This window comes from Selaginella moellendorffii, unplaced genomic scaffold, assembly GCF_000143415.4.
Source record: "Selaginella moellendorffii unplaced genomic scaffold, v1.0 SELMOscaffold_37, whole genome shotgun sequence".
NCBI lineage: Eukaryota > Viridiplantae > Streptophyta > Lycopodiopsida > Selaginellales > Selaginellaceae > Selaginella > Selaginella moellendorffii.
The window spans coordinates 698,240-726,194 of record NW_003314298.1 but is presented as its reverse complement, the minus strand read 5'-3'; the positions used below and the strand labels follow the sequence as shown (position 1 = coordinate 726,194).

Here is a 27,955-nt window from a genome sequence, read left to right as displayed (position 1 = left end):
TCGTTGTTAGAATGGTGGTCCTTGAACAAGAAGGTGGTAAATCACTACTTTGCGAAAAACAAGACTGAGCATGTTTGTGACACGGAAGAAAAGTGTGCAAAAGCTCTTGGGGAATAACCCCGAGCCAAATCGTTGTGGCATCCGTGAAGAAAGAGCGGTGCCTCAATGTTAAGATGCAAGAGCCCTAAAATCAAAAAACAATATTAAGATAACATCGCTTTATCATGAGAAACTTCACTCACTTGCTGCTGGAGGAATCCACTGTTGTTCTGCACACACTTGTTAATCAGTACTGAGGTATAATACTGGCCATTGCCATAGCACTGGGGATTGATGGAAGCAGGACTTGGAGCTGGAGGATGGTACCACGGGTGATCACTACATTCTGGCACGAGGCACTAAAGTTTCTGCCACAGTTGAGGGTTCCTCCATTGTTGCTGAAGCAATCGTTAAGATTGATGCTGCTCCTTTGGAGCTGGCCATTGGGCTTGTAACAATTGGAAGTGCTTATAACCTCCGAGTTCTTGTCACAGCTATCCTCAAAGTTGCATGCCTGCATCAAAACCAGATTGAGTCTGATTAGCTATAGTTCTAGTGTGGGCATTTTAAAAAAAACTAATAGCTTACAGCGTTGCTTGTCCCTGCAAGCGCTACATGAGCAAAGACTAAGCAGATAATAAACTGCGAAGACATGATAGAATGCGAGTTGTAGAGATTGTGGGTTGTGATCCCTCTGTTGGACTTTTATACTGGCAAATGAGAAATTCCAACATGGAAGTGCAAGTAGCTCAACCAAGCTCTTTAGATTTTCCTTAAGGAAAAGAGGGTTGATGGTTCATGTTTATAATTTTTCAACAATCCTTCAAAATAATATCTAATTAATAAATCTTGCTACTCGTCCTCATTACCTAGACAATTTGCTACAAACCACAGTCCATTATATGCTCCGGGATGCATCCCGCCTCCTGTTAAACACCATCCTATTTCAGTCTCTCTCCACCTAGTTGGCAATGATGTGGCACTTCTCTCTTTCCACTCCCGTCCAACTCTCTCTCTCTCTCTCTCTCTCTCTCTCTCTCTCTCATGCTGCCACACAACATTACTTCCAATCACTTTAACTTGGACCAAAGTCTTTTTTCACAGGACAGAGAAGGGAGAGAAGAGGGTTTTTTTCCCTTGTGTCCAATGCTAACTTTCTCCTTTTGCTTTGCTCCTCTGGATTGGGGGACTTTGGGATACCCTCTTCTCTAGGGTTCTTCTTTGAAATGGAAATGCTGGTCGACCCAAGCAGCAGCAGCAACGTCAGCTAGATTGGAAGCGCTCTTGTTTTTTGCTCTCAAGGGGTAGCAACAACGATCATATGGAGGTTTCTATGAGTTTGTGGAGCTCAATGGTACTGTTAGCTCTGGCATCATGGAATATAGGCATGCTCTTCATCTTTGCACAGCCTGGAGCTAGTAAATGCTACATAGCCTTCTCCTCTTGGATCATCCTTAGTCTTATTTTTCAAATGGATGCCTTGCAAGCTTTCAAGCACGCTCTTGGGGATCCACTGGAACTTTGCAGATGGATGGCAATGGTCCTTGCTTAGCTTTGTCATCATGGAGAGGAATCAAATGTGGTGGAGATAGCTATGCCATTGTCTCGCTGTTCAAGTTCTTTTCTTTCTCTGTGAAAAACAAACAATGGAAAAAATGCTTCCAAACTCCAAGGATGTCAGGTCCCAGTCAAAAGCCAAGAAAGACCACAGTCTTTGGACAGACAGGTGCAAGTGCAGACGGGAGTGGAAAGAGAGAAGTGCCATGTAATCTACCACATCATTGCCAGCTAGGTGGAGAGAGACTGAAACAGGATGGTGTTTAACAGGAGGCTAATACTGAACATTCTTATTGAATATTTTTTTTTACCAGGGATGCCTCCTGTTCAATATTCAATAAGAATGTTCAGTATTAGATCAAAGTTAAGTAAAGCATTAAACTCACAGCTGGTGACTTTGATGGAGAGGTTGCTGTGGATGAGGCCTGGGGGGAGTAAAACTTCAAAGCTCATCCAGATAATTAGAGTATGTTGTTCATGATAAAGGCCTGGACAGGTCAAAAGAGTGTTCAGGCCTTTGGGAAAGTATTCTTGCATCACCTTAGCCGAAAGTCAGGTAATTGGTATGTGGAAGAATTAGCCATGTGTTTCGTTTTTCAAAGATCACGTTGTGTTTTATAGGATTGCTATTATCAACGTTTCGACATGGTTGGCAAGTAGCTGTCTACCAACTGCCGACCGCTCAGGCTTCGTCCAAGCTGAAGCCGCTGCTATTCGCTGCCATGAAAGAGACGAAGAGCGATCTGTCCTTCATCTCTTATGATCTTTCGTCCGATCTCCATGTGAGTTTTTTCTGAGTTTTTCTCTTATGAAAAGACCAACACCAATCTTTCCAGGTGCAAAATTTCGCAGCGATAGAGAAGGAAAATGCGTTGAGAAGAAGAGGACCAGAGTTTCGTGACTTTGAAAAGCTCCAACCCTCTTGGAGATCTGTTCTAACTCTGGGAGGAACATTCAAAGCAATAGTTCTCGACGCCAAGATTGGACAGGCAGTCACGTCTGATGCGTGTGCTGTGTTTTTGGTGCCAAAGGTACTTTCGGTTTCATTTCAAAAGCCTCCAAGGTCTTGATACTTTTGCGACAGGCCAAGGCCCACGAGTGGCTCTATTCATCCAAGGAAGGACAATGGCAAGTGGTCTAAAGTGCCAAGGCCGCTCGGCTTATCATGGCAGGGCTTGCTGACTATAAAACTTGCATCGATTCTGTGAGACACAAAGTCCCTAGGCCCTGAAGTGGAGTCCGATATGGAGTCCAAAGTGGAGTCCGAGATGGAGTCCGAGATGGACCCGAAGTGGAGTCCGAGGTGGACCGAGACGGAGTCCGAGATGGACCCGAGATGGAGTCCGAGATGGAGTCCGAGATGGACTCGAGATGGAGTCCGAGATGGAGTCCGAGGTGGACCGAGACGGAGTCCGAGATGGACCCGAGATGGAGTCCGAGATGGACCCGAAGTGGAGTCCGAGGTGGACTGAGACGGAGTCCGAGATGGACCCGAGATGGAGTTCGAGATGGAGTCCGAGATGGACCCGAGATGGAGTCCGAGATGGACCGAGACGGAGTCCGAGATGGAGTCCGAGGTCAAGACCGAGACCGGGACCGAGACCGGGACTGAGACCGGGACCGAGACCGAGACCGAGACCGAGACTGGGACCGGGACCGGGACCGAGACCGAGACCGAGGCCAAGGCTGAGACCGAGCCCGAGCCCGAGTCCGAGTCCGAGTCCGAGTCCGAGTTCGAGTCCGAGTCCGAGTCCGAGTTCGAGTCTGAGAGGGTGAAAGCCCAAAGCGTTCGTCTCCCAGACCCTGGGGGGTTTGGTGAGCTCCAAAAGTATAGTAAGGGGGAGGACTGCAGTGGAGCCAGTTTGGCCAGGAAAGGCCAGTTTAGCCCAGGAAGGCCAGACCCAGTGTTGGGTGATGAACTGACCACTAGGAAGTCCAAGACTAGAGTGAATACGGACCGACAAGCGGGGTAGCTTGGTGAAGTGTTCAAGAGCCGGCTCTAGTTCCCCCGGGAGATCGACTGGCCGATGCTCCCAGTCCAAGTGTGGGTGGCACTACCTACTTGGATACCAGATGTGGCTCAACGGAACCTCGCTCTAAGCCCATGGCTAGAGCACCTAAAGGCGAAAGGCGGGGAGAGTACCCAGGTGGCTCGCGTAAGGCCACGGTGTTCCGAAATGTTGTCCCAAAGGCCCAGACTGTGGAAAGGAAGAGGAGTAGTCCTCTGAGGTAGTGACCAAGGACACAGTCGTGTGGTGAGGAAGTCCCAGAGGACTGTGGGACTTAGTGGTCAGGCCTGTGGGCCTGGATCAAGTGGCAGTGTTGGCGCACATAGCCATGGACAGAAAAGGGACTTGGTAGGAACTGACAAAGGGACTTTGGGGAAGGCTATTCCCCAGGTCTGTGGGCATCCTAAGGATGCTAAGGAGTGGGTCTAGGATGACCACTCGTGGACGGATGGCCCAGTCTTGGAGAGACGGGATTGTGATGCAAGTGGTATTGGACCACTAGTGCGGCCAAGGTGAATGGGCATGGCCTTAGCGTAACGGGCCGATATGTCACTGGTACCTTTGGGTGTCGGTCTTGGGACCGGACACGTGGAGCACTTGGACCGGGTGCAAGTGTTGAGTGGCATGGATGCCATTCTTGGGGATAGCAAGTCCCAAGTCCTGAATTGGACTTATAGAGGTTGTGAATGAGACTCCTCCAAGTGGTCAGAGGTGTGGTTAAGTGACTAAAGTAGAATGGAAAAATTAATCGCTTACTACCTAGTATCGGAGCTGTTCCTTAGTCCGACTTTTATTAGTGCTCAAGTATATCACCATTGATATTGGCATCGGAAGGTCCTAGGAGTGGGCCTATCCTTGAGGAGTAGCACGTCGAGAGGACATGGCTCTCCACTCGAGTTCATGCATGAACTTGGGCACGATGTGGTAGATAGAAAAGGGGCCAGTAAGGGAACGACTTTGGGATCTTAGGAACAATATATGGTTTTCCTCAGAGAGTTGAGGATGTGATCCAGATGAGCGTTTGACTTAGCAAACTGGCTAATGTAGTTGTGGTAAACAACTATAGTTGGGATCACAGGAAAGATAAAGACTCCAAAGCAATAAAGGAGTCACAAGATTATCCTCATATAGTTGAGGCTGGTGCTCATGAATGTGAGACCAGAAGTAATGACCGTGGGAGGTCAAATACGGAAGAGGACTCAAGTCCTTGAAATGGTAGCTGGGGCTACCTTTAATAAATGATGGAACAACCCAAGGAGTTGGGGGGTGTACTTAGAGATGAGTTGGTATTCTCATCATATGGACAAGTAGTCCTAAGGGGCAAAGGTTGCCCCAGAGAACAAAATCAAGTGTCAGAGTAACACTTGTGAAAATAGTCCTTGTGAGTAGGACGTGAATGCAAGAAGTGTATTCCAGTGAGCAAGTGCCCCACAAGTAAGACCTTACGGGTTTGTGGATTAACCAAGTCCAAAACTACTAGATGACTCAAGTAGAGTCAAGGAATAGTCCTAAACGACTAATGGAAGCATTTGGACTGAGGTGTGTGGTACCCCACAAAGGATGGGGGGGATCATAGGATCCAAGGATGAGAACAGAGGGTATCTCATCAATAGCAAAATGTGCCATGCTAAAGTCACGGGAAAGGTGTTCCCAAAAGAAAACAACTTTGACACAAAGTTGTGTGTGACTTTTATGGTGCAGTGCTAATAGATAGTTGGCATGAGAAAGAGCGGTATTGGTCTTGGCAAAGACTTAGATACAAAGAAGAAGTGTCATAGAGGTAGGCTCATGGAGCCGATGGTGTGGAGACACCAAATGTGCCAAGGTGTGATACCTTGAGGCTATGTTGGTGGGTTCATGAGAACTCCTTGCTAAAGGAATCCCAATGGAAATGGGAATGGCATAACCTAAGCTGCAGAGCATGCAGTTGGAGTGTGGTGACCCAGATAATGATGGAGGTGTGGAAGCACCAGCAATTAGTTGTAGGACTTGACAACTATGAGACAACTAAGTAAGAGGTGCAAGATAATTGGTTAAACAGGTAGAAGGTAGCTACCCAAGCCTCCTTAATGGCATAGGGAAGTCGGATATACCCTTACGAGGGATAAGTTGCTTATGTTGCGATATAGTAAGTCAATGTCATAAAAGGAAATACTTATTGTCAAAGAAGCCACCATTGGGACACTTGAACACTCTAGAACACCAAGAGGTGGTGTTTGATGTCGCGAGGGCATTAGATAAGGCCCAAAGGACTAGGTCCCTAGCAAATGATGGATAGAAGATGCTATCCAAATGTCCAAGGTGGTGGAGACAGGAGAAGACCATCTACTCGAATTGGACAAAGCCAAAAATGGAATTTTGGCAAGGCTAGTGATGGGCATGTAAAGGCCCATAAGCAACAACGTAATCCCGGTGTGTGGGATTATAGGGTGAGCATACCTGGATTGAGGAACCACTCCCTAGGCTATCGGGTAGGTTCATCCCTAAGAATACTTGCTAATGCATAATAGAAAGTGCAAAGCTATCCTCCTGGTCTGGAGGAGAATGACCGAAGGAAAGGTGTGAAGCCAAAAGTAAGAAGTAAGGGGATAGAACCGAACCATATGAATCAAAGGGCATAACTAAGGTTGGTTATGCCAGCTGGGAGTGGAGAATCAAGTGGGGGCTTGAGGGTGTTGTCGCTAGCAACCGTGATACCATGAAGAGTCTAAAATATGGAATTGTCCATGTTAGACTATATGGTAATTGGAATTGCAAAAAGGGAGGCCTTAGCAAGCTAAGGGACAGAGTTCCTTCAAGGTTCCCAAAGACGATTCTAGGTAGCTTAGTACCTAGAAAGGCCAAGCGTAATGGTTCAAGGAATGCGCAAAATCAGAGTGGCGCAGCAGAAGCGTGGTCTTGAAGCTTGCCATGAGGCAAGGCTATCAAGGTTAGGGAAGTAGTTCCCGAGTGTTCAAAGAGAGGGCTTTGAACAAAAGTCGATGATCAAGGGCTTTCACGCTTGTGCAGGAACCATGTTACTATGGTCGGAGGACTTGCCAATCGAGATTGGCAAGTTAGGGGAACAAATACCCTAGTTGAAGGTGATAACTTCAAAAAGGGTGGGCCATGGGGCCAAGCATGGAGGAGTCCATGCATGATCACAGACTTGTCAAGTGAGAGGACTTGGCAGGGTGGAGGAACTAGGTTTCTAAATTGTGATCTATAGCACGCTTTGAGTATAAGTTGGTGCACCGGCGTGGGGAGTCACGCCAGGCATCTATGGTGATGCCGTCCGTAGATGCATATACGGAGGTTGGGTTCGAGTCCCGACCCTCTAGTGCTTGGGTTCGAGTCCCAAATCACTAGGGCGTGGTGATGGTTTGGAATATGAGGACACTCATATTTCGGTGGTCATGGACTCTTAGTGAGGAGACTGGTTTGGGCACACCGCCAAGCGAGGGATGCCTCGGAGTCGTGATGCACGGTTAGATTGCTTAGAGTGAAAGCTCGGCATATCTAACTTGAACACTTTGGTGCAAAGGGCACCAAGGACGTGGTGGATGAGATGGGGACACCCAAGTCTCAGTTGCTATGGATCCTTGGCCGAAAGGGCTGGCTTGGGCGCACCACCGAGTGTGGGGGATGCTCCCGGGGTCATAGTCAACAGCTTAGAAGGGTCTAGAAGACCTAGTTCCTATTGATAGATCTATTAAGGGGTCAAGATGAGATCACTAGGTGATCTTGTGGCTAAACAAGGACAAAGTCTTTGTTTGGGTTAAGGAATATGATTCTTAGTTCAAAGTGTTGATTTGAACTATTGATAAAGGTGTGGCTTGGTCGAGGTGACCAAGTGGGAAGAACACTCAAGGGAAATGAGCTATGTCAATGCTATAGCATAGTAAGTCCAAGGAAAGTAGTCTCTATAAGAGATCCAAGGGAGGGTCTCAAAAAGTTGGGCCGTGGATAGGGCCCACGACAGAAAATGTTAAAGAGACGTACTAGGGGTGAACACAAAGCAGGTTGACTTTGGACTTGGCAAAGCAAAGTGTTTGCTATAGAACTGAAAGGAAACCTCAAAAATGGAGGTAGCGATCCTATGTTGCTGGGTGCAACAATCAAGGATAGGAGCAAAAGACTAGTGGCCAAGAAAAGAGCCATGGGAATCATGGGAAGGAATCCAAATGGCAAAGTTAGCCAAGGAACACAAATGTGTTTGATGCTAACGGATTGCGGAAAAGGAAGTGGACTTCCAAGGATAGATTCCCAAGTGCTCCAATTTGGCGAAGTAAAAGCTCCAAGTGAGGAGCAACAAAGTAGCCAAAAAATAAGGCCGTGGACAGCCCTAGCACAAATAATGATAAATGGAATGTAATGCCAATGGTGGCACAAAAATAGAAAAGAGGATGAGGGTGCCCTCGAGTAGAGAACTTCCTAGAAGGGGAAGTGGAGTTGCACAAAATATGCAAGGCAAGGTGTTGGAAACACCTAGGAAATTGACTTCAAGAAGTCAAAAGTAAACGTTCCAAAGTGCAAAGGTAGATCAATGGAATCTATGACTACTCAAGAATGAGTAGTGGAATTGAGTTAAAGAAGGTGTCTCTAACGGGTTTAGCAAGAACTGAACCAATAAAAGGAGCAACCCACCCTAGGTGGTCAAGTGAATTTCTAAATTGGAGAGACTATCCTCCTTGGAGGATGGGCAAGGCATGGTGAGCCTTTGGTGTTAAACCATTGACAAATATGGAGAAGGCATGGTGAGCCTTCAATGTCAAACCATTGACAAATATTGGCTAGGTGCCAAGGATGGAAATGGAAACACATGCGGGTGTTACTTTATAAAATGGTTTACCGTTCGATGAGGACATCGAACTTCGTCTATGGGTGGTGGAGTTCTGAGACACAAAGTCCCTAGGCCCCGAAGTGGAGTCCGATATGGAGTCCGAAGTGGAGTCCGAGATGGAGTCCAATATGGAGTCCGAGATGGACCTGAAGTGGAGTCCAAGGTGGACCGAGACGGAGTCCGAGATGGACCCGAGATGGAGTCCGAGATGGAGTCCGAGATGGACCCGAGACGGAGTCCGAGATGGACCCGAGATGGAGTCCAAGATGGACACGAGATGGAGTCCGAGATGGACCCGAGATGGAGTCCGAGGTGGACCGAGACGGAGTCCGAGATGGACCCGAGATGGAGTCCGAGATGGACCGAGACGGAGTCCGAGATGGAGTCCGAGATGGACCGAGACGGAGCCCGAGATGGAGTCCGAGATGGAGTCCGAGAAGGACCCGAGATGGAGTCCGAGGTCGAGACCGAGACCGAGACCGAGACCGGGACCGAGACCGAGACCGAGGCCAAGGCTGAGACCGAGCCCGAGCCCGAGTTCGAGTCCGAGTCCGAGTCCGAGTTCGAGTCTAAGAGGGTGAAAGCCCAAAGCGTTCGTCTCCTAGACCCTGGGGGGTTTGGTGAGCTCCAAAAGTATAGTAAGGGGTAGGACTGCAGTGGAGCCAGTTTGGCCAAGAAAGGCCAGTTTGGCCCAGGAAGGCCAGACCTAGTGTTGGGTGATGAACTGACCACTAGGAAATCCAAGACTAGAGTGAATACGGACCGACAAGCGGGGTAGCTTGGTGAAGTGTTCAAGAGCCGGCTCTAGTTCCCCCGGGAGATCAACTGGCCGATGCTCCCAGTCCAAGTGTGGGTGGCACTACCTACTTGGATATCAGGCATGGCTCAACGGAACCTTGCTCTAAGCCTATGGCTAGAGCACCTAAAGGCGAAAGGTGGGGAGAGTACCCAGGTGGCTCGTGTAAGGCCACGGTGTTCCGAAATGTTGTCCCAAAAGCCCAGACTGTGGAAAGGAAGAGGAGCAGTCCTCTGAGGTAGTGACCAAGGACACAGTTGTGTGGTGAGGAAGTCCCAGAGGACCGTGGGACTTAGTGGTCAGGCTTGTGGGCCTGGATCAAGTGGCAGTGTTGGCGCACATAGCCATGGACAGAAAAGGGACTTGGTAGGAACTGACAAAAGGACTTTGGGGAAGGCTATTCCCCAGGTCTGTGGGTATCCTAAGGATGCTAAGGAGTGGGTCTAAGATGACCACTCGTGGACGGATAGCCCAGTCTTGGAGAGACGGGATTGTGATGCAAGTGGTATTGGACCACTAGTGCGGCCAAGGTGAATGGGCATGGCCTTAGCGTAACGGGCCGATATGTCACTGGTACCTTTGGGTGTCGGTCTTGGGACCAGACACGTGGAGCACTTGGAACAGGTGCAAGTGTTGAGTGGCATGGATGCCATTCTTGGGGATAGCAAGTCCCAAGTCCTGAATTGGACTTATGGAGGTTGTGAATGAGACTCCTCCAAGTGGTCAGAGGTGTGGTTAAGTGACTAAAGTAGAATGGAAAAATTAGTCACTTACTGATTCATCAGTCGGAAATAACCTGTGTTTCTTCTTTCCGAACAGGTTTACCTCGAAACTGACTGTCAGACCGCTACTCACTTGTGCATATTCCCACTTTCCAACTGGTCAGAACCTCCTATCCCCGCTAGTGAGAGAGCTTGTACTGTTAGATTGTGACTCAGGAGTACCGTAAGTTCCTCACTTCTCTTTCCCGCTTTTCCTTGTCGAGGTTTCTAACTCTTGGTTGCGAACATCTACAGTTTCCTGCTGCCACACGATGGAGTTTGTAAAGGGACTCTGCAACAATGCCGTGCATCGATTAACAAACAGAAACCATTGACCTTTCTCTCCTTTGTTCAGATCGATTCTCCATTAACAGGTACCATGCTTGTAGAGGATGTTGTATCATCCGACAAAAAAAGGGCCTTCTTTCGATGCCTGTTCTTTAAATGTAATCCCAACCTCATCCTGTCGGAGGCTTTACTAACGCCAACGAATAGATTTCGACGCGTGGGTAGTAAAAAGAAAAACAAACATGGCAAAGAAACTGCAGCACAGAGAAGACAAAGTACGTGGTCTAGAAACTTCTTGACTTTAATCAAAGTGTAACTTTATTTTTTCTTGTTCTTGTGTTTGTTCCAGACACCACGGATGAGATGAAGGTAGATCACAGTTACTTGGCCAGTCCGTATCACGAAGGGATGGTGGCAGGCCTACCTTTGATCGCTACTAAGATTGAGTCATGCGTATCTTCCAAAGAACAGGCATGGCAATCAAAGTGTTTGCTATTTTCTGCTTGTGACAAAGAATTAATCCTCAACTACTAGTACAGATTCGTGTGATGATCGTTGGGCTTGGTGCTGGATTGCTCCCAATGTTTCTGTACAAGCATTTTCCCTTCAACAGCATTGAGGTAAAGTGTTCTCTTTGTTTTTCGTTACATGACAAAAGTTTTTTGCTTGTTTAAGGTAGTGGAGCTGGATCCAGTTGTTGCTGATTTGGCAAAGCGTCACTTTGGATTTGTGGAAGACGATCGCATGCAGGCATGCAATTTTCCTTTTTCTTCTTAACCAATAATATATTCTCTTACAGCTGAGACTTGGAGATGGATTAGCCGCTGTCGATGCTATAGCAAAACTTGAGGTATGAGTTGAAAGATCAAACTTGAAAGAAGAAACTCTCAAATATTTCTTATTTCAGATGGAAGAACAAGCTAACAGCGAGAACACTAGACATAAATTGCACATACTACTCATTGACGCTGATTCCTCCGATCCAAGGTTCGGTTCTCTCTTTTCTGTTGATCTTTGTTGAAGTGATCAGATAACTCCGTTGCAGTAATGGGCTAAGCTGCCCTCCCGAGGAATTCCTTCTCGAAACATTCCTCCGCAATGCGAAAGCTGCTCTGGAACCCGAAGGAATCCTTGTCATAAACGTTGTTTCGCGGGCTCGTGAGCCTCACATACAAGCAGACCAGAGAATGTGTAAAGTAAGCTCGCTAGACTCTCGTTTCTGGTAGCAGTAAGAGCTTACAAGTTGTTCTTGCTTTGCAGATTTTTAGCGAAGTCTACAGCCTGCAAGTCGACGAAGACGTGAACCGGGTGGTGTTTGGATTGCCACAGCCGAGTAACCTGAGAGACTCCACCGCGATTTTTAACGCTGGAGTGCTGCTAAAGAAGGTCGCGGGCCAGTTTGGTTCGTGGGACAAAGGCCCCAACGTCAAGGACGTACTAAAGAAGATCAAGCGGATCAAGTGACTGAGAAGAAAAAGGTCACCTTGCCTCATTCTCTGGGGGTTTTTGCGCGAGTTTTCTCTAGAGAAACGCACTGTACAGATGTACCATCGCTATACTTTTTTTGCAAACAAAGAGTCCTAAACGATGATCCTTGGTGTGTCATCGTAATCAAAGGAAAGATGGTTTTTTGTTCTCCTGCCAACTGCATGAGAAGATTCATCGCGTGAATCTCTCAGAAAGCCACAGGAGAGATCGACAAGATTTAGTCTGTGCATTGTGTGAATGAGCGACACGCACTGGAAATTAAATCGCGTGTAGCCCCAGAAAAGATGCACGAAAAAGCGAGAAGAACGAAGAATCTCTCCTACATGAGATGAGATCTTTGTCCATAGAAGAAGAGATGAAAGAAATCCCAGGACATTGCGAAAGGAGATTAGCAATGTAGCATTAGCTGAACGGGCAAAGCGCACGCGATAGAATCTTCGCAGTGCCCCAGTACTAAATGCGCGAGAAAAAAAGAGAGAGAGAAGAGGGCGATGTGGCGTCCATCAGTCGAACAAGGCAGCGAACAACGAATCACTGACCCGTGCCATGGAAGCCGCGAGAAATCGTTGTGGCATCCGCGTATAAGCGAGCCGCGAAGAAAGAGCGGCGCCCTCAATGTTAAAGATGCAAGAACCCTAAAATTGTAAAGCCCTAAAATCGAGACTAGGGCACACACACAATGCGGCAAAGAGGAGCGATCGCCAGCGGCGAAGTCGTGACAGAGGTGGAGCTCGTCTTCCTCAGGCTGTCCGCGATCGATCTGTGCCAGGCCAGGTGCGTGTGCCGCGAATGGCGACGAGCAATTGACGATCGCATCTTCCGCAAAGGCTACGCTCTCTCCCACCGCTGCATCCCTCACCTCTTCCTTCGTCTCTCTGGATCCCTCCTCGTCAAGCCGCTCGACAGCTCCCCTCGCAGCGAGTGGCGCCACTTCCAGACGCTCCCCAACGACATGACCATCGCCAGCAGCGACGCGGGCTTGCTGTGCCTGGCCACGTTTGGGAACTGGTTGGCGCTATCCTCCATCTTCGTGTGGCGCTACAGCGATCTCAACTCCTCCCCGGTGAGAGTTCCTTTGCCGCCAGAGGCCGGCCCTGAGGTGCGCTTGACGGTGTACCGACGCGAGAGGGATCGATCGACGCGAGAGTTTTGCGTCGCTAGTTTCGGGCCATGGGGCGCCTTCTACATCTACGACTCGTCCTCGGGCGAGTGGTCCTTGCGCGAGAACAAACACTACCCAGTCACAGGGGACATGGAGAACGGGGATGGTTTCTATCCGATGCTGGATCACGGGGAGGTGGTGATGGTTGGCAGGGATGCCTTCGTGAGATACAACTTGTGGGATGATTCCTGGCGCATTCTCGAGCTTGATTCCGACGAGTTGATGTTCCAATGGAGGTGGTCCTTTCTTCAGCTGGATCGGGATCGGCTGTTCGTGGTTAGTAATGAGTTGGAGGCGGAAGATCACGAGGGGCTGGTTGTCGTAGAGAGGCGGGGAGAGAAGTGGGAGATTGTTTCGAGCCGTGATGAGGAGTTTGATGATTTGGAGGTGCGCACTGTTTGCACTGATGGGAGCAACAGTATATGGCTGCTTGACAGGGATAACTCACGGATTGTGCACTTTGGAGTCGATTCCAAGAGCTGGTCAGTGGAAGAGGCGCCCAAGGCTGTGCCAGGATTCGTGGACTTTGCTTGGTTGTCTTGTTAGTGCTGAAAATCGGGAGTTCTTTCTTGAAGAAGATCCAGGGCTCTGCTGTGAGCTAATGCTGTGATGATCGGCATCGTTGTTAGAATGGTGGTGAATGAACAACAAGGTGGTAAATCGCTACTTTGCGAAAAGCCAGATTGAGCATGTTTGTTGCAAAAGCTCTTGGGGAAAATCGTTGTGGCATCCGCGAAGAAAGAGCGGTGCCTCAGTGTTAAGATTCAAGAACCCTAAAATCAAAAGACAAGAAACTTAAATAACAACTTTATTTGATATTAAGATAACATCGCTTTATCACGAGAAACTTCACTCACTTCCTGCTACAACACTGGAGGAATCCATTGTTGTTCTGCACACACTTGTTAATCAGTACTGAGGTATAACGATACTGGCCATTGCCATAGCACTGCGCATTGATGGAAGCAGGACCTGGAGCTGGAGGATGGTACCACGGGGTGATCACTACATTCTGGCACGAGGCAACAAAGTTTCTGCCACAGTTGAGGGTGCCTCCATTGTTGCTGAAGCAATCGTTAAGATTAATGCTGCTCCTTTGGAGCTGGCCATTGGGCTTGTAACATTTGGCAGTCAATGTTGTGCCGCTTATAACCTCCGAGTTCTTGTCACAGCTATCCTCAAAGTTGCATGCCTGCATCAAAACCAGATTGAGTCTGATTAGCTATAGTTCTAGTATGGGCATTTGCAACAAACTAATAGCTTACAGCGTTGCTTGTCCCTGCAAGCGCTACAAGAGCAAAGACTAAGCAGATAATAAACTGCGAAGGCATGATACAATGCGAGTTGTAGAGATTGTGGGTTGTGATCCCACTGTTGGACTTTTATACTGGCAAATGAGAAATTCGCTCAACTAGATTTTCCTTAAGGAAAAGAGGGTGGATGGTTCACGTCTATAATTTTTCACCAATCCTTCAAAATAATATCTAATGAATAAATGTTGCTATTTAATAAACGAGATACGTTTATGAACTGAGAAATAACTCGTCCTCATTACCTAGACAATTACTCCATGCCTGTACTCTAGATTCAGCCAAGCCAGGTTTATGGTAAAAATAAATATTCAATAAGAATGTTCAGTATTAAGGCTCAAGGCTATATATGACCTGTTAATTAGATCAATGTTAAGTAAAGCATTAAACTCACAGCTGGTGACTTTGATGGAGAGGTTGCTGTGGATGAGGCCTGGGGGGAGTAAAACTTCAAAGGTCCATAGATAATTAGAGTATGTTGTTAAGGTTTGGACAGGTCAAAAGAGTGTTCAGGCGTTTGGGAAAGTATGCTTGCATCACCTTAGCCGAAAGTCACGTAATCGGTATGTGGAAGAATTAGCCGTGTGTTTCGTTTTTCAAAGATCACGTTGTGTTTTATAGGATTGCTATTATCAACGTTTCGACATGGTTGGCAAGTAGCTGTCTACCAGGTGCCGATTGCTCAGGCTTCGTCCAAGCTGAAGCCGCTGTTATTTGCTGCCACGAAAGAGACGACAAGCGATCTCTCCTTGATCTCTTATGATCTTTCGTCCGATCTCCATGTGAGTTTTTTTCTGAGTTTTTCTCTTATGAAAAGACCAACACCAATGTTTCCAGCCGCAAAACATCGCAGCAATAAAGAAGGAAAATGCAAGAGGACCAGAGTTTCGTGACTTTGAAAAGCTCCAACCCTCTTGGAGATCTGTTCTCACTCTGGGAGGAACATTCAAAGCAATAGTTCTCGACGCCAAGATTGGATAGGCAGTCATGCCTAATGCGTGCACTGTGTTTTTGGTGCCAAAGGTACGTTCGATTTCATTTCGAAAGCCTCCAAGGTCTTGATACTTTTGCGACAGGCCAAGGCTCACGAGTGGCTCTATTCATCCAAGGAAGGACAATGGCAAGTGGTCAAAAGTGCCAAGGCCACTCAGCTTATCATGGTAAGACTTGCTGACTATAAAACTTGCATCGATTCATCTGTTGGAAATAACCTGTGTTTCTTCTTTTCGGACAGGTTTACTTCGAAACTGACTGTCAGACTGTCAAGGGCCAGAGCCAACTCAAGAATAAGACTTGGTCAAAGTCGGGGGTTTTATCCTTTATAGTGGGGGAATAAGGGAATATTTGGCTGGAAATGGGTGCATCCCTTGGTGCCAAAGGTTGAAAACAGGGGGGATAGCCAATTTCCAGGCATAGCATGTGTGTAGAAGTGAAGGGAGTGAAAAAAAAGAGAAGGTTCTTGGAAGGATACCTCGTTTGGAGTGCATGGAGCGGAGGTTGGCGGTGCAGTGGCGACTACGGTTGTTTGAGGAGTGCATCACAGTGAGAATCACTCAAGATCAACCAATCTGTGTGAGTTGTTCAACTTGTGGATGTAAGCAGAGGTTTTAGCAAAGGTCGCCGACGAGGCTAAAGATGAGGCTAGGCAATAGTGATTCTCCACGTCACTAGTGTGTCATCACGAGGAGCAACATCTTTTGGTGCACTACCTGAGAAGCGAAGCGAGCATGGAGATTGTGGTAGAAGGGTGAGCGCCAGGAGAATCTGGGCTGCCCTCACCAAATCAAGGCTATTCATTCTTGGTGTATGAGCCAAAGAAGTCAAGAGTACTTAGCGAGACTTGTAGAAGCACAAGAGTGAGAGGAAAGATGAGCGAAGCAAAGACGTGAGAGAGAGGCAAGAATTCTTGCGAGAAATTCGCCACTAGTTTATGATCTTGAGAGTCCAAGTACGAGGAGTGCAAATCCTTAGCTAAGCAGTCCTATCAGCGAGTAGAAGAACAATCAGGAACAAGAAGATGAGTGGCAGGAGTTCCAGTCATCATTGCCATGGCAACAGCCAATAGAGCAGCAGTGGCAGCCACCAATTCAACAAGTACAACAATCTTGGCAACAACAAGTAGGGAATATGGCAATGACAAAAATGAAGTATACCATCTTTAATGGTATAGGAGATCCAGATGCCCGCGTGACAACGTTCAAGAATACATCTACAACAAATGACAAAGCAGATGCAGCAGATCGCAAGAAACTTTTTTCCAGCCACGTTACAAGGCGTAGCTATAGAATAGATGGCTCAAGTTCCAGCAGCGACAGATTGGGCAGCATTGAGGGCATCCTTTTTGGCAACCTTTTGGCCGGTAGGCTTTTCACAGCGGCTCATGAGTGATCTGAGTCATTTCCAACTCTTGCCTAGCAAGAGTTTACAAAGCTATACATTAAGGTTCAAGGGATTGATCCTCAAGAAGCAGCCACAGCCGAAAGAAGAAGAGCAAGGACAATACTACATGAATGGCTTTGCCTCATGCAATTAGCTTTCATGTCTTGTGCCATAATCCACAAACCTTGGCCGATACAATTTGTCTGGCGGGAACCTGGGAGCAAGCGCAGCTCAAAATGAGACACCACTTCAATAATTTTGAATTGGAAGCTTTCGGCAATGGAATGATGAATTCTATGATGGGAGGACCTAAAAGCACACTGCAACAACCAATAGCTACTAGATAGCAGCCTTTTGGAGTCTGTGGAATGGGTCTTGGGATGATGGATTATAGCTGCCAGCAATAGCAACAATGGCAAGCTTCAACAAGTGCAGTTCCAAATCCAGCAGCAACTATAATGGACATCCAAGCAGAGATTAAAAAAATAAAGGAAGACATGGTGGAAGTCATGACAAAAAAGATGAGTGACTTGCAATTGAACTGGGTCAGAGGGGTATAGAGTAGTCCACAGCCCGTGCGGCAGCAGGAAAACATCTTGTGTGTGTTATGCAACAATTATGGACACTACCCAAATGAGTGTCCACAGCTAGTGGTGAATCGAGAGAAGTGCCAGTATTGTCGGCGACTAATCATTGCTCAGAGGATTGTTTTTACAGGCCAGGAAATCCAGCAATCCCTGCAAGTTACATCCAGACTGCACCATTATCACCATCATCTTCGGCTTGAGCACTGACCTTTTTTCAACCCCTATTTTCTCCTCCAGTCCAGATCATGAGCTACGAGCTAGTGATTTAGTGGTATATGCCAAATATGATTCCAATATATGCAGCAACACCAATTCTAGGCGGCCGTGGACAAGGAGCTTCCCCTAGAGGACCTGTTCAATGCTAGAATTGCGATGAGATGGGCCACATTTCACCAAACTATCCACATCCCAGGAAGCAGATTGGGTACCAGCCCATATGTGGAATTTGTTAGACACAGGACAAACAAGACAATTCCTTGCATAAGCTTAAGCCAAGCAAGGGAAAGGGGGTCGTAGAAAGCGATGCAATTTTTGTCCAGCAAGCTGCACCAGAATCTGGAGTTATGACACGGGCATGGAGGCAGCAACAGATGGAGAACTTTGTAATTGATGATGCTGAGGAGGAGGATGACCCAAAGAAAAATGCAAGAAAGAACTGCAAGAAGAAAAGAGAGAGTAAGCAGCCCAGATCAGATCCACCGGTTACAAATGACCAAGATAAACCAGTCCCTGATCCTGAAATAACTACCCCAGCTATGGCTCTTAACAAGGGCTAGGGAGTCGCCAAGGTGCTATGCAAGAAGTGGAAACAAATGCTGAATCTGGAAACACAGCCGTACAATATTCTACAAGACTTGGATAGTCAACGCCCGAACGTCACATTCGCCCAGCTCTTGCAATTGGCTCTAGGCATGAAGAAAGTGTTGGCCGTGGCCATGAAGGGACATCAAGAAGTACTGGTTAATTCAGTCTGGCCCCTTATCACAGATCTCAGCTCCCCCTGTATAGACATGGAGATGCAAGGCAAGCTGATCTGTCGTGCTGTGATCGATGGTGGAAGTGGGGTGAATATTTTGCCTGAGGAGACATGGCAAAAGTTCAATCTTCCAGAACTAGTTCCAGTGGTGTTTATGGTTAAAATGGCCAACTAGAGACGTGTCCAGCCAAGAGGAATCGTGACCAGTGTTAGCACTCAGATTGCTGGTCTAGTTTTCTACATCGATTTTATGGTCTTGAAGATGAAGGAGGGCATGTTGGGCTATCCACTACTGCTCAAACGTCCTTGGCTTCTCCAGGCCACAGCTGTGCATAATTGGTGTACAGGAATTCTTACCATTGGCAATGGCAATAATTGTGTTAAAAGCCCAAGTTCATTTTTGCCTTAGGGCACGGCGAGTATTTGGGGCAGAATAGGAGGATGAAAACAATTCTGATACATCCAATTCTAGCAGCCAGACAAAAAATGAGGATGATGAGGAGGGTAGCAGCAGCACAACCAGTTGTGAGGAGCTAGAAATGGTGGATGTGGCTGTTGTCGCCAGGAATTCCTGGGGTAAGCCTCTTTCAGCATGCAACACTGAGGAGCTTGAGAGCTGGCTGTTAGGAAAGGATGGAGAGTTGCCTTTCACCAGCGTACAGGTGGAGGAAGAAGAGACTGCTGCCAGACAGTGGCGAGGATAGAGCCCTTTTCCTTGCTACATAGCTATGGTGCTTCATGAGAAGGGGATGGACTGCATTTTGAATCCTGATGTGAGGAACAATTTTTTGAGTGAGGAACTAGTTGCCACTTGCCAGCTCAAAGCTATTCAGTGGAGCAGCCATGCTGGGCTATGCGAGCAGAAGAGTTAAAGCAGATCATATATAGAGTTCCAAATTTGACGATTAAGATACCAAAATTTCCAGTTGACCTGGATTTTCTGGTGGCACCTCCTCACTGGGCTCATCCCCTTCTTCCATGCTGATTTGCACTCTGTCACTACCATGTGGATTTGGAATCCACAAGTGAAGAGGATCATTCCACTGATGAGACACTCTTGCTGCCTTAAAAAAATCTTGTCCCAGCAGGATATAGTTGTCCATACTAGTTGTACCAGTCATGACTATGTGACTGGTACTCTGGTGGTTGAAGATGATAATCATCAATCTTGGACAATCATCTTGTCTAATATCAGTGCGTTTGACTATCACTTTTCTTATATGCTGAAAGTCGAGAAGGTTTCAAAGTTAAAAAGCAAGTGGCAGCATGCAAGGATCGTAGTATGCTCAAGTCATCACCAATGCAACCAATTCAAATTAGGGATGGACCGCTAGCTGGTCATCAAATTTCCGTGGACGTGGTGCCAACAGCTGAAATTATCCCAGCTATTTTTGTAAGGAGTAGGTTGCTGATCTTCCACTCAAGGAAACTTCCGCTTGTTCTCAAGTTGATTCAGATTATTTTGGAAAGGCACCCCAAACACAAGCTGTGTTTATGGAGCAGGTTGGTGACGAGCGACGTGAGTTACTGGTGGGACACCAACTCACCAAGGAGGAGGTGGAAGCTTATCGTCAACTACTTTTGGAGTTTCAAAATGTGTTTGCATGGAGCCATGCTAAACTTGCTGGAGTAGATCCAGAGCTGGTGCAACAAAGGATTCCCTTGCTTCCAGATGCAGTGCCACAGCAATAAAGAGCTTATAAGATGAATATGAGCTATGCTAAGGCTGTGTGTGAAGAGCTTCAGAAGCTGTTGGATGCAGGATTTATTGAAGAAGTGGAGGCTACAGATTGGCTTTTGCCAATCGTAGTGGTCCGAAAGAAGAATGGTAAACTTAGAGTGTGTGTGGATTATCGCCGCCTTAATGCTGCAATGAGGCAGGATGGATTTTCTCTTCCCTTCATAGATGTGGTGTTGGATGGGGTCACAAGGAAGGAGTTGTACAGCTTTATGGATGGTTATAGTGGATATAACCAGATCTAGGTGGCTCCTGAGGATCGAGCAAAGACGGCATTTGTTACAGAGTGGGGCTGCTATATCTTTTGTGTCATGCCATTCGATTTGACAAACGCACCGGCTACTTTCCAACGTGTGGTGACTTCAGCATTCAGATCTCTTCTTCATGAGAGTGTGGAAGTCTTCTTGGATGACTTCTCGACTTTTGGAAGCTGCAGGAAACATCTAGAACAGCTTCGTGTAGTGTTCCAGCAATGCCGGAAGTTTGGTATTTCTCTTAATCCTGGGAAGTACCAATTCGGAGTAACGCACGGTGGTTGCTTGGCAGGGTCGTCTCGGCTCAAGGCTTGGAGGTGGATCCTGCAAAAGTGAATGTAGTGGAGGAGCTTGAGGCACCACAGACCGTGAAGGAGCTACAAGGTTTTCTTAGCCATGTTGGTTATCACCGACGCTTTATCCAACATTATGCTGATGTAGCTTTTCCTTTGATGGGCCTCTTGAAAAAGAACGTTCCTTTTGTGTGGACCCCTGAGTGCCAAGCTTCTTTTATACAGTTGAAGTGAGCCTTGACGACCGCTCCAATTCTTAAGCCGCCAGACTGGAATTTGAAATTCCATGTGCATGTCAACACCTCAGCTTTTGCTATTGGTGTTGTTTTATGCTAGCCAATTAATGGTTGGGATCATCCCATCTTTTATTCGAGCAGGTAGTTATCTCTGGCTGAGAAGAATTATACAGCCCCTGAACGCAAGGGCTTAGGAATGGTGTTTGCTGTTTCTAAATATCGCCACTATCTACTGGGAAAGCCATTTCTCTTCTATCTAGATCACTAGGCGCTGCGCTATCTTATCAACAAGCCTTGTTGACACAGCCGAATCACTCGCTGGTTGCTTCTGCTTCAAGAATTCGAATTCAAGATCGTGTTGAAGCTGGGAAAATCTCATGTGATGCCTGATCATCTTTCGAGATTACTAGGAGAACCTGCCAAGGAAGGAGTTTATGATGAGCTGCCTAATGCTCTTCTTTTCTTGTTGGAGGGCAGGCAAGTTTCTACAGAAATTCCAGCTATGTTCTCAACTCGATCAAAAGTAGAGGAGCTGCTGTTATACTAGGTTTGTAGCTGTGCTGGAGTGGTATCAGGGTATCGCAGAATTTCTTGCTGTTAGCAGATTTCCTGATGATATGCCGAAGGTGGCACAGAAGAGGCTTCTGTACCAATCACGAGCTTTCATCTTGATCATTCTTCCTCATGAGGTGTAGCAGGTGATTGGCTCTTGCCATGATTCTCCCTACAATGGGCATTATGCAGCAGCAGCAACTAGAAATTAGAAATTAGAATTATAGGTTTCAGGTTAGAAACCTATAGTTGCTGCTGCTGCATGAAAGCTATAATTCTAATTAATAATGCCTAGTGGCTAATGCATAATGCTAGAATTCAGTGACTAGAATTATGCTGTGAGGTTTCTAACTCTTGGTTGCGAAAATCTACAGTTTCCTGCTGCCACAGGACGGAGTTTCTAAAGGGACTCTGCTGGAGGAGGTAACAATGCCGTGCATCGATTCACAAACAGAAACCATTGACTTTTCTCTCCTTTGTTCAGATCGATTCTCCATTAACGGGTACCATGCTTGTAGAGGATGTTGTATCATCCGACAAAAAAAGGCCTTCTTTCGACGCCTGTTCTTTAAACGTAATCCCAACCTCATCCAGTCGGAGGCTTTACTAACGCGGGTAGTAAAAAGAAAAACAAACATGGCAAAGAAATTGCAGCGCAGAGAAGACAAAGTACGTGGTATAGAAACTTCTTGACTTTAATCAAAGTGTAACTTTTTTCTTTCTTGTTCTTGTGTTTGTTTCTGACACCACGGATGAGATGAAGGTAGATCACAGTTACTTGGCCAGTCCGTATCAGTGGCAGGCCTATCTTTGATCGCTACTAAGATTGAGTCATGCGTATCTTCCAAAGAACAGGCATGGCAATCAAAGTGTTTGCTATTTTCTGCTTGTGACAAAGGATTAATCCTCAACTACTAGTACAGATTCGTGTGATGATCGTTGGGCTTGGTGCTGGATTGCTCCCAATGTTTCTGTACAAGCATTTTCCCTTCAACAGCATTGAGGTGAAGTGTTCTCTTTCTTTTTCGTTACATGACAAAAGTTTTTTTCTTGTTTAAGGTAGTGGAGCTGGATCCGGTTGTTGCTGATTTGGCAAAGCGTCACTTTGGATTTTTGGAAGACGATCGCATGCAGGCATGCAATTTTCCTTTTTCTTCTTAACCAATAATATATTCTCTTACAGCTGAGACTTGGAGATGGATTAGCCGCTGTCGATGCTATAGCAAAACTTGAGGTATGAGTTGAAAGATCAAACTTGAAAGAAGAAACTCTCAAATATTTCTTATTTCAGATGGAAGAACAAGCTAACAGCGAGAACACTAGACATAAATTGCACATACTACTCATTGACGCTGATTCCTCCGATCCAAGGTTCGGTTCTCTCTTTTCTGGGTTGATCTTTGTTGAAGTGATCAGATAACTCCGTTGCAGTAATGGGCTAAGCTGCCCTCCCGAGGAATTCCTTCTCGAAACATTCCTCCGCAATGCGAAAGCTGCTCTGGAACCCGAAGGAATCCTTGTCATAAACGTTGTTTCGCGGGCTCGTGAGCCTCACATACAAGCAGACCAGAGAATGTGTAAAGTAAGCTCGCTAGACTCTCGTTTCTGGTAGCAGTAAGAGCTTACAAGTTGTTCTTGCTTTGCAGATTTTTAGCGAAGTCTACAGCCTGCAAGTCGACGAAGACGTGAACCGGGTGGTGTTTGGATTGCCACAGCCGAGTAACCTGAGAGACTCCACCGCGATTTTTAACGCTGGAGTGCTGCTAAAGAAGGTCGCGGGCCAGTTTGCTTCGTGGGACAAAGGCCCCAACGTCAAGGACGTGACTGTGAGAAGAAAAAGGTCTGGTTTTACTTTCTTTCCATCTTTTCTCATTCTCTCTGGGGGTTTTTGCGCGAGTTTTCTCTAGAGAAACGCACTGTACAGATGTACCATCGCTATACTTTTTTTGCAAACAAAGAGTCCTAAACGATGATCCTTGGTGTGTCATCGAAATCAAAGGAAAGATGGTTTTTTGTTCTCCTGCCAACTGCATGAGAAGATTCATCGCGTGAATCTCTCAGAAAGCCACAGGAGAGATCGACAAGATTTAGTCTGTGCATTGTGTGAATGAGCGACACGCACTGGAAATTAAATCGCGTGTAGCCCCAGAAAAGATGCACGAAAAAGCGAGAAGAACGAAGAATCTCTCCTACATGCCATGAGATCTTTGTCCAGAGAAAAGAAGAGATGAAAGAAATCCCAGGACATTGCGAAAGGAGATTAGCAATGTAGCATTAGCTGAACGAGCAAAGCACACGCGATAGAATCTTCGCAGTGCCCCAGTACTAAATGCGCGAGAAAAAGAGAGAGAGAGAAGAAGGCGCTGTGGCGTCCATCAGTCGAACAAGGCAGCGAACCATGGAAGCCGCGAGAAATCGTTGTGGCATCCGCGTATAAGCGAGCCGCGAAGAAAGAGCGGCGTCCTCAATGTTAAAGATGCAAGAACCCTAAAATTGCAAAGCCCTAAAATCGAGACTAGGGCACACACAGAATGCGGCAAAGAGGAGCGATCGCCAGCGGCGAAGTCGTGACAGAGCTGGAGCTCGTCTTCCTCAGGCTGTCCGCGATCGATCTGTGCCAGGCCAGGTGCGTGTGCCGCGAATGGCGACGAGCAATTGACGATCCCAGCTTCCGCAATGGCTACGCTCTCTCCCACCGCTGCATCCCTCACCTCTGCTTTCGTCTTTCTGGATCCCTCCTCGTCAAGCCGCTCGACAACTCCCCTCGCAGCGAGTGGCGCCACTTCCAGAAGCTCCCCAAGGGCATGACCATCGCCAGCAGCGACGCGGGCTTGCTGTGCCTGGCCACGTTTGGGAACTGGTTGGCGCTATCCTCCATCTTCGTGTGGCGCTACAGCGATCTCAACTCCTCTCCGGTGAGAGTTCCGTTGCCGCCAGAGATCGACCCTGATATGCGCTTGAGGGTGTACCGCCGCGAGAGGGATCGATCGACGCGAGAGTTTTGCGTCGCTAGCTTCGGGCCATGGGGCGCCTTCTACATCTACGATTCGTCCTCGGGCGAGTGGTCCTTGCGCGAGAACAAACACTACCCAGTCACAGGGGACATGGAGGACGGGGATGGTTTCTATCCAATGCTGGATCATGGGGAGGTGGTGATGCTTTGCATGGATACCTGGAGCCTCGTGAGATACAACTTGTGGGATGATTCCTGGCGCATTCTCAAGCTTGATTCCGACGAGTTGATGTTCGAATGGAGCTGGTCCGTTCTTCAGCTGGATCGGGATCGGCTGTTCGTGGTTAGTAATGAGTTCCAGGCGGAAGATCACGAGGGGCTGGTTGTCGTAGAGAGGCGGGGAGAGAAGTGGGAGATTGTTTCGAGCCGTGATGAGGAGTTTGATGATTTGGAGGCGTGCACTGTTTGCACTGATGGGAGCAACAGTATATGGCTGCTTGACGGGGATAACTCACGGATTTTGCACTTTGGAGTCGATTCCAAGAGCTGGTCAGTGGAGGAGGCGCCCGAGGCTGTGCCAGGATTCGTGGACTTTGCTTGGTTCTCTTGTTAGTGCTGAAAATCGGGAGCTCTTTCTGGAAGAAGATCCAGGGCACTGCTGTGAGCTAATGCTGTGATGATTGGCATCGTTGTTAGAATGGTGGTGAAGGAACAACAAGGTGGTAAATCGCTACTTTGCGAAATGCAAGATTGAGCATGTTTGTACACGGAAGAAAAGTGTGCAAAAGCTCTTGGGGAATAAGGCAGTGCCCCGAGCCAAATCGTTGTGGCATCCGCGAAGAAAGAGCGGTGGTGCCTCAATCTTAAGATGCAAGAACCCTAAATCAAAAGAATCATAAATAACAATTATCATGAGAAATTTCACTCGCTGCTACAACACTGGAGGAATCCATTGTTGTTGTGCACACACTTGTTAATCAGTACTGAGGTATAACGATACTGGCCATTGCCATAGCACTGCGCATTGATGGAAGCAGGACCTGGAGCTGGAGGATGGTACCACGGGGTGATCACTACATTCTGGCACGAGGCAACAAAGTTTCTGCCACAGTTGAGGGTGCCTCCATTGTTGCTGAAGCAATCGTTAAGATTGATGCTGCTCCTTTGGAGCTGGCCATTGGGCTTGTAACAATTGGCAGTCAATGTTGTGCCGCTTATAACCTCTGAGTTCTTGTCACAGCTTCCTCAAAGTTGCATGCCTGCATCAAAGTCTGATTAGCTATAGTTCTAGTGTGGGCATTTTTAAAAAAACGGATAGCTTACAGCGTTGCTTGTCCCTGCAAGCGCTACAAGAGCAAAGACTAAGCAGATAATAAACTGCGAAGACATGATAGAATGCGAGTTGTAGAGATTGTGGGTTGTTTATGAACGTTTATGAACTGGAAAGTATTGTAGAGAAATAACTCGTCCTCATTACCTAGACAATTTGCTACAAACAACTGTCCATTATATGCTCCATCCTAGACTGGTTGAACCTAACAATCCCAAAAACAAATGCACTGCCTCCAACCAAAATTACAGTGCCCAGGGTTTATGGTCAAAAAGAATATTTAATAATTCAGTATTAAGGCTCAAAACTAACTATGTTAACTAGAGCTAATCTAAAGCATTAAACTCACAGCTGGTGAATGGATTCCAAAATCAATTCCGGACTTTGATGGAGAGGTTGCTGCGGATGAGGCCTGGTGGGGTAAAATTTCAAAGCTCATCCAGGTCGATAGATAATTAGAGCATGTTGTTTATGATATAAAGGTTTGGATGATACTCAAGCAGAAGGTTTCTCTCTCCACCAAGAGTTTCTCTCTCCACTCCTTTACACTTCTCGCCCAAAGAACACAAAGATCTTAGTGAGCTCAAGGAAAGACTGGAGCTCCCAGCCTGTGAGCTCGAGAAAGACTGGAGTTTCTTAGTGACTTCCAATGTTGTCATGTTTAAGTCATTATCCACTTTATACAACCGCAAACTTGGCCCACTCTTCGTCACTAAGCGGAAGAACTAGAGGTGCTGGCGGAGAAGAAAGAATCTCGACTCCAGCGTTCCATGCCAATCGAGATCCTCCAGAACAAAGGTTGGGAGATTGCTCGAGAAGCTCCGTTTTGCCGGAATTTTTAGGGCCCAAGATCAATTGGCGCATCTCTTGCCATAAATTAGGGCTCTTGAGGTTTAGTCGCGAAGTGCTTTTTAAAAGAGGAGAAGAATATTCGTGGGGATCTAGGGCCTAGTCTTTCTTTCCCGCCTTGGCCAGATTTTGGAGGAGCTCCATTTCTTGAGAAGGTAGCCGGCGCGCATGAGCTTGAGCACCGCTCTCCACTTGATCCTCTTCGCCGGCGGCATGAGCAGGATGCGCTGCTTGAGGGATCGAAGCTCCTCCAGGGTGCAAGCTTGGGGCAGGCGCTGGCGATGGAGATTTCTTGCTTTGGCCGCCCGCGCCGCCAGATTGCCGCCAGGGACAGAGCGCTCGTCAGGGGCTCGGCTGCTCGATTCTAGGCCCGATTGTGGATGGAGAGATCCGGTTCTTGCAGATCCTAGGCGCGATTGAGGACGGGAGGCTTCTTTCTTTGGCGATCGAGCTGGTTTTTGGAACGATAGTGGAGATCTCAGTTCATCCGGGCAAGATTGGGGCAAATCGTCTCCCTTGGTGATATTGCCTTGGAGCGAGCTCCATGCGTGGGGATCGGCCCAGGGCAAGCGATCGAAGCTCTTCTTGGCACGTCTGTGGAGGCCGCTTTTGAGGTATGCCGCGATCAGGGCCACGGCAAGCTCCATCTCTTGCTGCGGCATTCGGTCGAGCAGATCTTTTGCGCGCGTGAGATTTCCGGCACGGAGATACGCGTGGAGCATCGCGGCCCATGCCGCCTTGTTCCTCAGCGGCATCCTCTGGAACAGCCTCTCAGCCCGGCCAAGCTCGTCGTCCTTTGAGCGCAACTCGATCAAGGTACTCCAGGTCCCGGCGTTGTGGCAGGGCATCCGATCGAAGAGCGCGTGGACTCTCTGCAAGTACCCGCGCTGGGCGAATGCCGCGATGAGGCCGAGCCACACCACCTCGTTGCGCTGCGGCATCTCCTGGAAGATCTTCTTCGCGTATTTCGGATCGCCATGGTCCGCATAGCCGAGCAAGAGCGTGTTCCATGACACGACGTTCCGGATCTCCATCGCCCGCAGCATCGTCTCCGCCGATTCCAGATGCCCATTCCGGGCGTAGGCCGCGAGCATCGCGTTTGAGCAGACGAGATCACGGGCAGTGGCAGGGAAGCCGTCGAAGAGCGTCTTGGCCCTCTCGATCTGTCCGAGATGGCCCAGCGCCTCGATCACGGCAGTGCAAGCGATCACGGTCTTGTCCGGCATCATCTGGTAGAAGCTCGCGGCCAGCTCCACGAATCCATTCATGGCGTAGGCGCACGTCATGATGTTCCAGGAGAAGCGATTGGGCTCCTGGATTCGATCGAAGACGTAGCGGGCATCGTTCACGGAGCCACACTTGGCGTACATGTTGACGAGGAGGTTGGCGAGATAGGTGCTGTGGCGGTGCTCGGTCTGATCGATCCGGGCGTGGACGCGCTTGCCGCCGGAGAGATCCTGGAGCTCCGCGCACGATCGTAGCAGCCGCGCGAAGCTGTCCTCCTTGGCTCGGTGGGCGATGCTGGATACCGAGCAAGCCCGGCTCATCGATCTAGTTCTTCGCAAAGTCACTGGAG

The 27,955-nt window shown here is 47.8% G+C and overlaps 4 protein-coding genes across 4 annotated transcripts; 3 read left to right on the top strand and 1 right to left on the bottom strand.

Moving 5' to 3' along the window:
• Nucleotides 1-10,540: 10,540 nt before the first annotated feature.
• LOC112349251 (methyltransferase-like protein 13) lies at nt 10,541-11,128 on the top strand. Its single transcript, XM_024683317.1, has 5 exons — nt 10,541-10,547; nt 10,622-10,743; nt 10,812-10,892; nt 10,948-11,022; nt 11,072-11,128. Exons 2-5 carry the CDS (start codon nt 10,636-10,638, stop codon nt 11,126-11,128), a joined length of 321 nt encoding a protein of 106 aa, XP_024539085.1. The 5' UTR covers nt 10,541-10,547; nt 10,622-10,635.
• A 27-nt stretch (nt 11,129-11,155) lies between these two features.
• LOC112349306 (methyltransferase-like protein 13) lies at nt 11,156-12,204 on the top strand. The gene is made up of 3 exons (XM_024683548.1): nt 11,156-11,259; nt 11,318-11,468; nt 11,533-12,204. The coding sequence occupies exons 1-3, from the start codon at nt 11,180-11,182 to the stop codon at nt 11,734-11,736; spliced, it is 435 nt and encodes a 144-aa protein (XP_024539316.1). The 5' UTR covers nt 11,156-11,179; the 3' UTR covers nt 11,737-12,204.
• Nucleotides 12,205-22,514: 10,310 nt separating this feature from the next.
• Nucleotides 22,515-23,696, top strand: LOC112349305 (methyltransferase-like protein 13). Its single transcript, XM_024683547.1, has 3 exons — nt 22,515-22,618; nt 22,679-22,829; nt 22,894-23,696. Exons 1-3 carry the CDS (start codon nt 22,539-22,541, stop codon nt 23,152-23,154), a joined length of 492 nt encoding a protein of 163 aa, XP_024539315.1. The 5' UTR covers nt 22,515-22,538; the 3' UTR covers nt 23,155-23,696.
• Nucleotides 23,697-26,471: 2,775 nt separating this feature from the next.
• On the bottom strand, nt 26,472-27,926 carry LOC9653689 (pentatricopeptide repeat-containing protein At4g02750). Its single transcript, XM_002978337.2, has one exon. The coding sequence runs from the start codon at nt 27,924-27,926 to the stop codon at nt 26,472-26,474; it is 1,455 nt and encodes a 484-aa protein (XP_002978383.2).
• Nucleotides 27,927-27,955: the final 29 nt, after the last annotated feature.